General features: G+C 39.0%; 2 protein-coding genes across 6 annotated transcripts; one reads left to right on the forward strand and one right to left on the reverse strand.

The window, feature by feature from the left end:
- Positions 1-317: 317 nt before the first annotated feature.
- ankrd29 (ankyrin repeat domain 29) lies at positions 318-7,222 on the reverse strand. 5 transcript variants are annotated; one of them, XM_086283770.1, is made up of 10 exons: positions 6,943-7,221; positions 6,204-6,312; positions 5,804-5,902; positions 3,792-3,890; positions 3,488-3,586; positions 3,038-3,136; positions 2,821-2,919; positions 2,354-2,449; positions 814-912; positions 318-715 (listed from the first exon to the last, which is right to left on the reverse strand). In XM_086283770.1, the coding sequence occupies exons 1-10, from the start codon at positions 7,011-7,013 to the stop codon at positions 632-634; spliced, it is 954 nt and encodes a 317-aa protein (XP_086139896.1). In that variant the 5' UTR covers positions 7,014-7,221; the 3' UTR covers positions 318-631. The 5 variants fall into 5 exon arrangements, with proteins under 5 accessions (XP_086139896.1, XP_086139897.1, XP_086139900.1 ...); XM_086283771.1 differs by having other exon boundaries at positions 6,202-6,312; positions 7,002-7,219; XM_086283774.1 differs by having other exon boundaries at positions 6,143-6,312; positions 7,002-7,023.
- A 1,026-nt stretch (positions 7,223-8,248) lies between these two features.
- cts12 (cathepsin 12) lies at positions 8,249-12,289 on the forward strand. The gene is made up of 8 exons (XM_086282595.1): positions 8,249-8,348; positions 8,666-8,811; positions 8,941-9,060; positions 9,268-9,432; positions 9,514-9,735; positions 9,822-9,990; positions 10,901-11,006; positions 11,099-12,289. Exons 1-8 carry the CDS (start codon positions 8,249-8,251, stop codon positions 11,196-11,198), a joined length of 1,128 nt encoding a protein of 375 aa, XP_086138721.1. The 3' UTR covers positions 11,199-12,289.
- The last annotated feature ends 82 nt before the right edge of the window (positions 12,290-12,371 follow it).

Here is a 12,371-nt window from a genome sequence, read left to right on the forward strand (position 1 = left end):
CGTGTTTCATCCGTACATTTGAAAGTTATTTTAATTAATAGAACTTACCATATAAACGTGTACGTTCATAACCGCTTTAACGTTTTTGAGGGAAAAAACGGAATTAATGTAATTAAATCACAGCACAGGTGAGCTACAGGTGTCTGTTAATAGGGATAATAGTGACCTCTAGTGGGTATTCGTCACATAACTAGCATACCATTGTATTATTAAAATGTGTACGTAATATCTGATCCTTATTTTATCATGACTGCTCATTTTCCAACCGCAAATAAAATGTAATTCAAAAAAATATTACACATCCACACAGATACTCCTGCATTAATAAATAAAATTACACTTTATTACATTTATTAAAAAGGCAAATAAAGAGTGCAAAATATATAGAAATCTGACAACACTTGGGATAAACACAAATAAACAGGAGACCAGTAGGGGATGATGCACATGGAAGACAAATGTTTTTTGTGTTGCGCTATACTTTGTCCAGGTTTGTTCGGCATACGACAGCTTAATTTCAACCAAAAGCAAGCACCGTGTACAGTACATGTTGTAATTGGGTGGATTGGACACTTGTTTTCTTTCCCCCTCCTTACACAGACAGGCGTGAAGGCAGGAACCTGTGCCATTATCAGCTGTGTCCATTCAGGATTTTTGGACGTAAAACCTTAAGGATGCGATCATTCTTTGTCAGATCTGCAGGGAGTTCACTATTCTGCAAAAGATACATGGGAAACACTTTGATTATAATATCTAATGAGATTATATACTTAGGTTGTCTGCTGTTTGTCTGCTGTTTGTCTGCTATCCCACCTTATTGAGTAGCGTTGGGTCAGCATTTGCTCCAAGTAGCAGCAGAACAGATTGAAGATTTCCACTCATAACAGCAGCATGAAGGGCAGTATAGCCATTCTGTAGACAAGACACAAATATGAACTACCCTTCTTTAATATTATTACTTTTCCTTTAATAGTATCTGGTATTTCACAAGCATGCATCTTCCTTTTCTTGTTCAGCATTAGATTACAAGATTGATTAACAGCTCTAATATTGGGACACTAAATAAAAAGAAAGAGCCAGCAGCCAGATAATGTAGTTTAACACAAAAAACGGAAATGGGGATGGCAGGTCCACTGACTTTCTTTTTGTGTCTTTTTGTCTTTTAGCGTCATCAGTGCAGGTCTTTAAGTCCAAATTGAAAACCTATTTTTATTCCCTGGCTTTTAACTCTGTAGGAAACTGACACCTTCTTATTTATTTTATTGTATGTAATGATTTTATGGTATTTTTAATTTGGTTGTTGTTTTGATCTGTGTTGTTCAGCACTTTGGTCTGCCTGGTGTGTTCGTAAAGTGCTATACAAGTAAACGATGATGAATATAACGATGATGGAAGAGAGCTGTCTCTGTAACCATGTTTCAGGCCTGTCAGCCATGACCCACTCTGACTGCCCGGCTGCCCACGGAGGAAATTCATCTGATTGTTAGTGGAGCTGGATATAGAGCCTCTGAACCAGTGTTCCTTGCTATTTGAGCACTGAGCTACTCGTGATGTGGGTGGTATTTTTGGGATTGTCTGACACTACTAGTAATATGTTTTTAATAGTATTTATTTGATAGTTCAGCTTTTTTTAGATCCTCTTTTGTTCTGTTTATGAGCAGTTGGAAATGTAAAAATAATTTTTTATCTAGGTATAAAATTTAGCACTGTTATTTTGGTTTGACACTATAGGCTTATTCATTTTTTCCTAGACAGTGATTTTTATTGTTATTATTATTTTTATTTGATTTCCTTTTTACTGATTACATTCCAACAGTACTGTCATGTGCTGTACATACAAGTTACTCATTGCTACATAAAGATATCAGTGTTGTTGTTTTTTTTTAAACCTTTTTATTATTAGTGTCCATGTATAAAAAAAATTATATCACTGTTGTATATTGTATTAGATTTAGCTATTAGCCATTTTCCATCTGCAATCCCTGGGAATGAAAACACAGCTTTACCTGCCCAGGGATGTTGTTTCTTTGGATCAATAGTTTGCAAATATTTTTAAGTTACTCTCTGTGCTTCTACTGATGTCAAATCTTCAAATCTTTACAAAGAGGAAATCACTATCTTGACTTTCTCTAAGCGGGTAACATCCATCCTACAAAACATGCAAAATCTATCTACAAGCCCACTAAACATTGCTGATAAAACAATTTGTTCTATATGTTTAAGTTTGTAAAAGAACACACTGTGTTTGTGCCAGACTATTTTTTTGGTGTTGAAGAAAAGCTTGAGAGCTTGACAAGTTGTGCCTTAACCATAGCTATTTCCCAAAACAGACATCTACAGCAGCATGTTTTACCTTAAGAAGGCCAAGTGATGGAGAAAATTTGAGGAGTTCCTCAATGACGCCATTGTGGCCTTTCAGCGCTGCTTTGAACAGCGCTGTTGATCCATCCTTGAAAGACACAAAAAAAAGCATACAATTGTTAAAATTATCACAAAAATCACGAGTCCATTTTCAGTTACTCACATCCTTAAAAGCCTTTGACTATATCACGTTTCCCACCAACAGATAATCTCTCATCCAACTTTGAAATGTTAAATATAAGTGTAAGTATCTGCATACAGTTGCAAATTCAATCTATATGTCCATATAATTACAAATCAAAAACCTTTTATGGTGAAATGTTTCTATAAAGACAGATCGCAGCCTCCTAGTCTTATGTAATGTCACACTTTCCACACTCCAGAATGGCAGGAATCAATAGTAAAAATCCCTTTATGTACACTTTGATGTACTTTATTAATCCTAAAAGATCAATGTACTTGTCTGTCAGCATCCCGATCAGCACCACGTAAGAGCAGCACCTTCACCACCTCACTGTGACCCATTTGGGCTGACATCCACAGGGGGGCAGTGCCATCCTGGAGGAGGGAATTGATGAAGAGGGGGGTTGTAGGTATTGAGGGACAATTAGCAGGAGTAGGTGACAACATGTTTAGAGCTCTGTTTTAAAGAGGCAGAGTTTGGCGAGGACATTACCTCCCTTGCTTGGTTGACCTTGGCACCGGATGACAGCAACTGACGAATCACAGTCACATGACCCTCTTGGGCAGCAAGGAAAAGAGGGGTGGCACCATCCTGCAAAACAAGAATTACCTCACACTAGATTTTCGAAATCTGCTTGGAAAATCTTCCAATTAGGCATAGACTACATCACTAAAACAAGATTCCATCAGTACTATTTATAAGCACATTTTTGTGTAAGCAGGTTGTTTTTCCATGGCACCAAGGAAACACACAGTTATCCTGCCCAGTATGATTCATGTCTGACTCAGCAGTCTGCAGAAACCTGAGAGGCTAGATTCCAGTTGCTGGGACAATGTGTGCAGCTAACCATTGTGTTTCTGACAGACAAATAGACTTAACAGACAGGACAGTGACGGCGTACTGAGAGCGAGAGGCTGCAGACGTAAATGCAAAGAGCCTCACGTTCAGCTGGTCGTGAACATTGGCTCCATTTTTCAGCAGGATGTCCACCACTTTGGAGTGACCGTACTGAGATGCGACAGTGAGAGCTGTGCCACCATCCTGCCACATAAACACATATGGATGCACAAGAATGACTAAAGTGTTCGGCAACAACAAAAATATCTTTAAAGTCACAGCAGCACTGTTTGTGCATCGCTGTCTCTTTATCTCCACATTCTGAAGTCTGATGATAGCACTGCAGCATTCTCCTTCACACCCAGTATTCTAAAGGCCATGATACACATCATTGCACCCTGTTGCATACCTTTGTCTGGAATTCAGTGGAGGCACCGAATTCAAAGAGGAGCTTTACAACTTCATGGTGTCCTTGCTGGGAGGAGAAGAACAAAGCGGTAGAACCTGTCTGGAAAGTTTAAAAAAAAAGACACCGCTGTTTACCTCAACTTTACCCTAATGGTGTACACAATATAACCTTTCATGAATATCTGACATGAGGAATAGAATAAATAAGTGTCCAATTGGGGGAATTTTGCTGCACATATGGCCCTGTTTTCTTACAAATAAGATTCTACTCAAGCATAAAACTAACATTATAGAAAGTTTTATTTGGCGGGGAAAAAAACAGAAAAAGAACTTAGCACAAAGGTTGAAATATAACCAAAGTGTAGGGCAGAGAGTTAATGAGGACTATATGCACCAAACCTATAGCAGCAACTTGCTGTCGCTTCCCAGTGAAACACCAGCCGGTTAGCATAAGAACGGTTGGAAAAAGGAAGAAAACTACCTTGGTGACCTACTGCCTGTAGGTGAGAGAAATCCGCGTATAAACACATCCAAAAGATACTAAATTGATAGACTACACTCCCTGGCCTCTTTGTTGTTCAACTGCTTATTGACAAAAATATTGAATCAGCCAATTACATGGCAGCAACTCAATCTTTTTAGGCACGTAGACCTGTTGAAGTTCAAATCAAGAAAGTCAATTTAAGTTACTTTGTGCAAGTATTTAAAAAAAAACCTGCAGATTTCCTGAGATTTTCTGGCACAGTCATCTCTAGGGTTTACAGAGAATGGTCCCAAAAAAAAGAGCAAGCAGCAAGACCTCTGACATCAACAAGAATTGCTTTCTTGATGTCAGAGGTCAGATTAAATGGCCAGATTGCTTTGGGCTGAAACCAAGGCAACTGTAGCTCAAATAATCACTTGTTACAACTAAGGCGTTCAGGGTATGCAAAGGTTGCATAAACATGTTGTGCATCTCTGAACACAAAACCTTAACTTTTAAGCAGATAGAACTAGCACCCGCTGCTGTGGCCTATCAGCTATGAACAGGTAATTGAGGCAACAATTCACATAGGCTCACCAAAATAGGACAACAGTCTGCTGTAACTTTCAGAATGTAGAGTTAGAATTTAGTACGAACAACAACAGCATGGATCAATTTCTGCCTTTTTCCTCAAACAACCTCTAGTTGAGTCACAGGATCCCAATCCAATAAAGCACCTTCGGGATGTGGTAGAACTGGATATTTGTATCACGGATGTCATATCTGGAGCGACTTGAACGCTGTCATGCCAATAGAGAGCAAAATCTCTTAGGAACGTTTTCCAAGGCAAAAGGGGGTCCAACCCAGAACTACTAAGGTGTAACTAATCAAGTGGCCAGAGGGTGTATAAACAAATTTAAAGCACATGAATTTACATAATACAAGATCTTAAGACATTATTTACCAGATGATGCAGTACTGGCTTAGCGTAGCACAACTGCTGGACAAAGGGAGTAAAGCTAGCCTGGGTCTTCCAGCAGAACAATCCACATATGCACACCTTTGCTCAGTAATTAACAGTTAAAGGCACAGTGTTCCAGACATGGCGGAAGTCTAGTCCTAGACTAAAAACTTTATTCAATTTAAAACTTCAATATTTTTCTTTTGGTCTGGACGAATTTCTAATCCATGTCTGGAAAACTGGAAAGTGTAAAAACAACAATTAGTGGGTTTTCAGGAGCTATGTGCCAGCAGGTTGTAGTGACCTTCTAAATTCACCGGCGGTAGCAGACAGTGAGTTTCCTTAGCTCAGCACAAAGGCTGGACAAAGGGGGTAAAGCTAGCATGAGTATGCTTCCATTGAAATAAGATAAATCCATCTGTCAACACATCTAAATTTAAAGCCTGGACAGTCAACATCTGTCAAGTTCATTCACTAATATTGTATTTGCCTAATTCTGACAATGTAAAAACACCTTTACCAACACTTTATGTTTTGGAGTCTGTAAGAGTATTTAGTTAATTCATTGGGTTTCATTTCCCCAGCATACCTCTCTTTGGTAGTTGATATCAGCCCCTTGCATGATAAGCTCTTTAACACAGTCATAATGGCCGCTGTATGATGCCACCATCAGCGCTGTTGTTCCATACTGGAAAGAAACATTAATGAGCATATTTGTTTTGTTGCAATGACCTGGTAAACAGTGTAGTGATGGCAGGGATGAAACCACAGAATTCTGCATATTTCTGGCTTAACATGCAAAACTTTCAACTGTTTATAGGACAAAGAGAGAGAGAGAGAAAACAATTAATGGATGAGGAATTGTGATGGTACACACATGCACTACATGAACCCCACAGGTAAGGCTTGAAGCTTTCTGTGTCCCTACCACAGGTGGAATATGGTTAAAGTGTGCATCTGAGCAGCCACAGCATGCAGTGTCCATACACTGTCTCTGCAGTCTGCGTCCACTCGCCCGCTGTTGAGTAGCAGTTGAAGCAGAGCCAAGTTCCCCTTCCTCGCTGCCCAAAACACAGCATTAGCCAGGGGTGTTTCCTTCTGGAGGATAAATACACACAACAACACAAAAACTGACCTGAAAGTTACCATTAGAGCATTAGGAATGCTGAGAGCAGACAGTAAGGACAGCAGAGTGCATCCAGGTGTTACTGTTCAGTGTTGTGATGCACCTGAATATGAATGACAGGTGAGTCATCAATAAAGTGTGCCAAGAGATTAATAATCATATTTATGACATCACATCACATCTCAACCAAAGTTAGGGTTTAAAGTTTGTGCTAACTTTAAGTCTTTACCATAAAATTTAACAAGTTACTCATGAATAATGGGGACTTGCTTTTTGTCCTCAGAAGAGGGGGACATGTCCAAAATGTGCGTAAAATGATTTGTTTCCTCTCAGTACCGGTAATAAAAGGTATGTGGACATACTTGTGCACGCACATTCACGTGCACGCTAGTACCATGGGCCGTTTGACATGCTATTACATCAGCAAATCCGGATGCACACACACCGAGTTGGACTCTATGATCGCCCAGGCCAGTAAGCAGCCATTCAAATGTCAGAGCAAGTGCTACCTCACCGGGCTCATAGTGAAACATAGCAGATCGTTCAATAACCCCCAAATAAACAAGTCTGCACTTCAAGAGGAAGCGGGTGCGATCAATTACCTTATTGCGGCCCTCTCAGGCTGCGTGCACAGAATGATGGACGGAGAAAGCTGGTTTACCTTGAAAGACATCCTGCAGACCTCATTCGTGACTCATACTTCTTCCTGCGCACTCATTCATTAGACGAGATGTTGAGCGCCACTCGCCTGTTTTGCCGCACTGACTTTGGGTGTTGGCGGCGCCCGATCGCGGACATAATAACGGGGAGGCACAAAATCAGCTGAGCTCATCCTCTGCAGTGTGTCCTGCGAGGGAGCAACACCGTGGGCCAGCAGAGGGCGCTGCTGCTCACACTGATGAACTGTATATAAATATAGATTTATGGCGTGAAGCCATGGCTATTAAGCAACCTACATTTACTCAATACTGCACTTAAGACTAATTTTAAAGCATTTGTGTTTTACTATACTTCACTGTAATCTACATTTCTGAAAAAAAAAAAACTTCGCCTTTTACTCCACTATTGACATACATATAAGGAGATCATTGTTAAAAATTAAACCAAGGATCTAATCTTAAAGTCTAAATAAATGAAATAAACTATAATTATTATTATTATTAATAATAATAATAATAATAAATAATTAATAATGTGGTTCGTGTTTAAAACGTTAAAACTTTGAACAAGTAAGCAAAGATTTGGAGCAACTGAAAAAGAAATCCCTCTCTGTTAAGCCCTTGTATTGATCTTGGGGATTTTTCTCTGAAACTTTCTGTTTGTGTTTTAGTCCTAAATTATTTCAGAGAGCAAAAGTCTGCTGTGGTTATCCTTAGTTCACATTTCTAAGAAAGAAAGGATAAATCCCTCATCTTCTCAGAACAAAGATCCAAAATGTCTAAACAGAATACAAATTTGTGTAGCAGAACTTTGCTAAAATAAACTATTATACCGAGTATGAATGACTTAAAATGAAGCCGAATATGGCAGTGAAATCCTGCTTACACAACGGATCTGTATGCCTGCAAGCTCTGTGCTTTTGGTTAAGTTTTAACTACTGTTTATTGTATGCACTCTTGAATGCAGAAATGTTACCCTCAGCTTTCTTACATCAGTTCACTGGCACTTTTATTTAGATAAAGTTCCCCTTTCACAGTTTGTTTTGCACAGTTATGTGACGGTTGTTGTGCTCAATTATAAACCAGTATTTGAGGGATTTACACAACTGCTGCTTTAGCTGTCTCTAAATGATTACAGCACTATGGCCAAGGAGGAGCATGATAAGCATCTTATTTTTGTTGACTAATGTCCTTCTCAGCTGCTGTCATGAGTGTTGATTTAGGGATTAACTTAAAGTATAGTAGTAACATGTACTTACTGACAAGCTTTATAAGGCAGGTCTGTTTCGGTGTCACTGTTCAGAGTTGCTCTCAGAATATGGGACCAAAACAGACTCACATGCATGAAGGTAAGCTGACCAGAGCTTTTTGTTTAATATCAAAAGAACAACTAATCTTATATAATGTTATATGTCTCTTTTATATGTTGGTTTGTTCTATAAAATCCCTTAAGTCTATTTTCACTGTTGATTTTTAAAGAAACTAACCTAAGCTAACATAAGCTCAGAGAACACTTTTTATATTGACTAGATTTCCATTTTTCTTTTGATTGATAATACAGTTGCAGTCAGAGGGCTCATGAGGCCATCCTTTCAACATGATATGATGAAATATGATGAATTATACATATACACAATGCAACTGTGCAATGCTCTGGTCCTTCTAGTCCAGCAGGCCAGCTTTCTGCTGAAAGCTGCTCTGCTGTCCGTCCTGCTAAGTGGCCTGCAGCACGTGCTGGCAGACTCAGATGAGGAGGCCCCGACTGAGTGGGAGATCTGGAAAAGCAGATATGGCATAAGCTATGATGAATCAGTGAGACAGCCTCCACATCTAAAATCCTCACAACAACAATAAGTGCAAATGTTCTCTAACGAAAAGTCCACATGTTCTCTAATTTATTCGAGTTTTTCTTGCGTGTGCTTTTCCTGTGTTAACCATCAGGATGACATGGAAAGGAGAGCCATCTGGGAGGAGAATAAGCAGTTGATTGAAGACAACAACCGAAGGTTTCTCATGGGGATGAAGTCATTCAGTATGGCTATGAATAGATATGGAGACCTAGTAAGGAGTATTGTTTTGTTCTAGTAGAATTTAGTAGTAGAGTAGAAGTGTTTTGTTTCAACAAAGAACTTAACCAGAGTTAACCAGCTCCTAAATGTACCTACTATTTTCCACAAAGACCTTAAAAAAAAAGAATTGTCTGATTAATTGCTGTAACAAACTGTGAATACTGTGATACTGTGAACAAAAATTGTTTTACATTTGCAGACACAACAAGAATACCGGGTTTTGCAAGGTGCCAAGATGAATGCTCAGTTTGTAAAGAGAGGGAAAGAAGTCTCAGCTCGAAGACTGCGTAACAATGCAAGGCATTTAGATGGCTATGCTGTTGACTACAGAAACATGGGTTTTGTGACTGAGGTTAAAGATCAGGTAAGACTGTCCCTCCATCACATGAGTGGGTATATTCAGACTGAATCACAATCAGATCTTTGTTTTAAATGTTCTTTGCAGGGCTTTTGTGGGTCATGCTGGGCCTTCAGCACTACGGGAGCTATAGAGGCACAGCTGTACAAAAAGACAGGTCAGCTGATATCCTTGAGCGAACAAAACTTAGTGGATTGTTCTAAATCCTTTGGTACCTATGGGTGCAGTGGTGCCTGGATGGCCAATGCTTATGACTATGTGGTCAGCAACGGGCTGGAGTCTTCAAACACCTACCCATACACCTCAGTGGTAGGACTCTGCTGTCTTATCCTACATCATAAAAAAGTAAATAATTCTGCGGACATGCTGTGGTTAACATTTATTTCTCTTAACAGGACACTCAGCCCTGTTTCTACGACAGCAGGCTTGCAGTTGCTCACATCAGGGACTACAGGTTCATTCCCAGGGGAGATGAGCAAGCTATGGCTGATGCTCTGGCAACTATTGGACCAATAACAGTTGCTATTGATGCAGATCATGCAAGCTTCCTGTTCTACAGCTCAGGTTAACTGCCTTAAAAATAACAGTTATGTTATCTTAAGTCGATTTTGATAAGAAGAGGACTTTTTAAACTCAGAGCTGCTATAATGAGAATTTTTAGATTAACAAAGCCACATTAAGCCACATATGACAAGAGTGACAAAGTGCAACTTTGTTGTTGTTAGTTGTTTTTGTTCTCATTGTATGGCAGCTATTTTTTTCAGCAAAAAAGCTTTGATAATCCCATCGGATACTCAGCAACAGTGAGCAGACAAACAAAGTTAGCAACTATCTTGGGGACACAACAAAGCTTTTAGTAACTAAAGACCCAGAAATTCCCATTAGGAGTTGTTGGAGATTGAACTAAATGCTAAACAGGACTTATTATGGTAAGTTTCAGCTTCATGTTTTTTATTTTTGGAGTCTAATTGAGTAACTCTGCATGATTGATGGTTCAAGATGAGCTTCATTTCTCTTATACTGGTGCTCTGGTTCATAAATTGCCTTTAAAAAGTGCAATTTAAGTGCCTCCCCCTTAAAAACCACATTCCCTTTAGGTTAACTTTATTCTGAGTTGCCTACACCTCACAAACATAAAATGTGAAGAGCATGTGGGTTGCTCATCAGTTTTCACAATCCAAGCTTTGTGCCATACCGAGGATATCCTCTTCTTCACAGAATAAAAAAAACTTCCCCAAGCAAAAAGCTTACATTCACAGGACCTCATTTTTTAAAAATTTGTGCATTTTATGTATAAGAAGCCACCATGTAAAAAGTAAGAAATACCACAAGTAATGTTCCCTAACAACTGGTCACTAAGAATTTTCCTTCTCTGAGTTAAGGGTTATTCTATGTCACTGTTGTGTTATCAGTTTGTTTTTGCTTCCCACAAATTTCCAAAAATCAGTTAAGTAGGTTCATGTTTCCTTTGCAGGAATATATGACGAGCCCAACTGCAACCCCAATAATCTGAATCATGCAGTGCTGCTGGTCGGCTATGGCTCACAAGAAGGCCAAGACTACTGGATCATCAAGAACAGGTTTGTTCAATATTGTTCAAAGAAAAAGATAGCATCTGACCAAAACCTCCACTTTTCTTCACCTAAAAATGTCTTTTTTTTTTCTCCAATAGTTGGGGAACTGGCTGGGGTGAAGGCGGCTTTATGCGAATCGTCCGGAATGGCCAAAACACTTGTGGCCTCGCCAGCTACGCCTTGTACCCTATTCTATGATTTAATAAGATGTGGCAGTCTCACGGCTACGCTCTTCCATTGGACCTCATCTCCACAAATCAACAGTCAGTGCTCATACAGCCCAAATCACCTTTCTGACAGTTTAGTAAATGTTTATGAAAAGTTGAAAACTTTTAATAATGAACATGTCGCTTCTCTCAGGGACATCTTTGTGAGGTAAATAAAAAAAATATAATAAAATAACTAAAATAAATGTGTGATTAATACCAGGGTCACCTTCAGCAACTCAAAAGATTAGAGCCGCCTTTGATATTTTCACTGGCTGATAGGACTAAACTGGAAGCAGACCAGTTTAGATTTGAACTCTTGCTGTTGCATTATGTGCAAAATGTAGTTTGTCAAAGTCTTACCTGAAACAGACATCCTCTAGATGGCGATATTGCTCCAAAACCTTTAGATGTTGTCCAAAATTAGTGGAGCCTTTGCCCTGTGCAGTAATGCCCCCACCCTCAACATATCATCATATACTGGATTTTGTTTTGTTTTTGTTGCCCTCCTTTTTGTGTGACCTTCATTCATAGACTTTGTGTTAAACATAGATGTAGTTTCTTAGTCTGAAAAGTGAATTCAGAGTGAAAGTAACTAAAATCTCCATTCTTTCTAACAGCCAGAAGGGGGCGACTCTTCTGGTTTAAAAAAGAACTCAAAATTGTACAGAAGTCAGTAGGAAAATGGTCCTCGGCTCCTGTGTTCTGTAACCTCAATAAACACTTTCCTCATGGATTAAAGGGCTACCTTATACACACTAACATATAGATTTTGTAGATTAGACCATATAAAGCAAATCAGGGTACCCTGTGTAAGCAATATTAGTCACAGTTGATTTGTAACTTTCATTGCCAGACTGCAACTTTTCGTTATTTTTGTTAGGTTGAAATGAGAAAAAATTGAAAATCTAAAAAGAAAAAACTGAGCCTGGCCTCAACAAGAATCTGTGAGCAAACAGAACAAATGTAATGGTTATTTTAAAAGTGAGTGCAAATAAAGCTTTTACATCTGTGGTTTTTTTTGTTTCTGTTTGATATTTTTGGTACTCCTGTTTGCTTTAATAAACTATATTCCATATGAGTTCAAAAGTTGTGATTTCTTCTAGATTCATTTGTCACTTATTTCACACACTGCGTCTTCCTTCGTGTGCAACCACACCTCACT

This window comes from Aulonocara sp. 'chitande type north' Nkhata Bay, linkage group LG23, assembly GCF_057382095.1.
Source record: "Aulonocara sp. 'chitande type north' Nkhata Bay isolate Kocher_YH1m ecotype deep benthic linkage group LG23, A_spYH_male_GT1.1, whole genome shotgun sequence".
Lineage (NCBI taxonomy): Eukaryota > Metazoa > Chordata > Actinopteri > Cichliformes > Cichlidae > Aulonocara > Aulonocara sp. 'chitande type north' Nkhata Bay.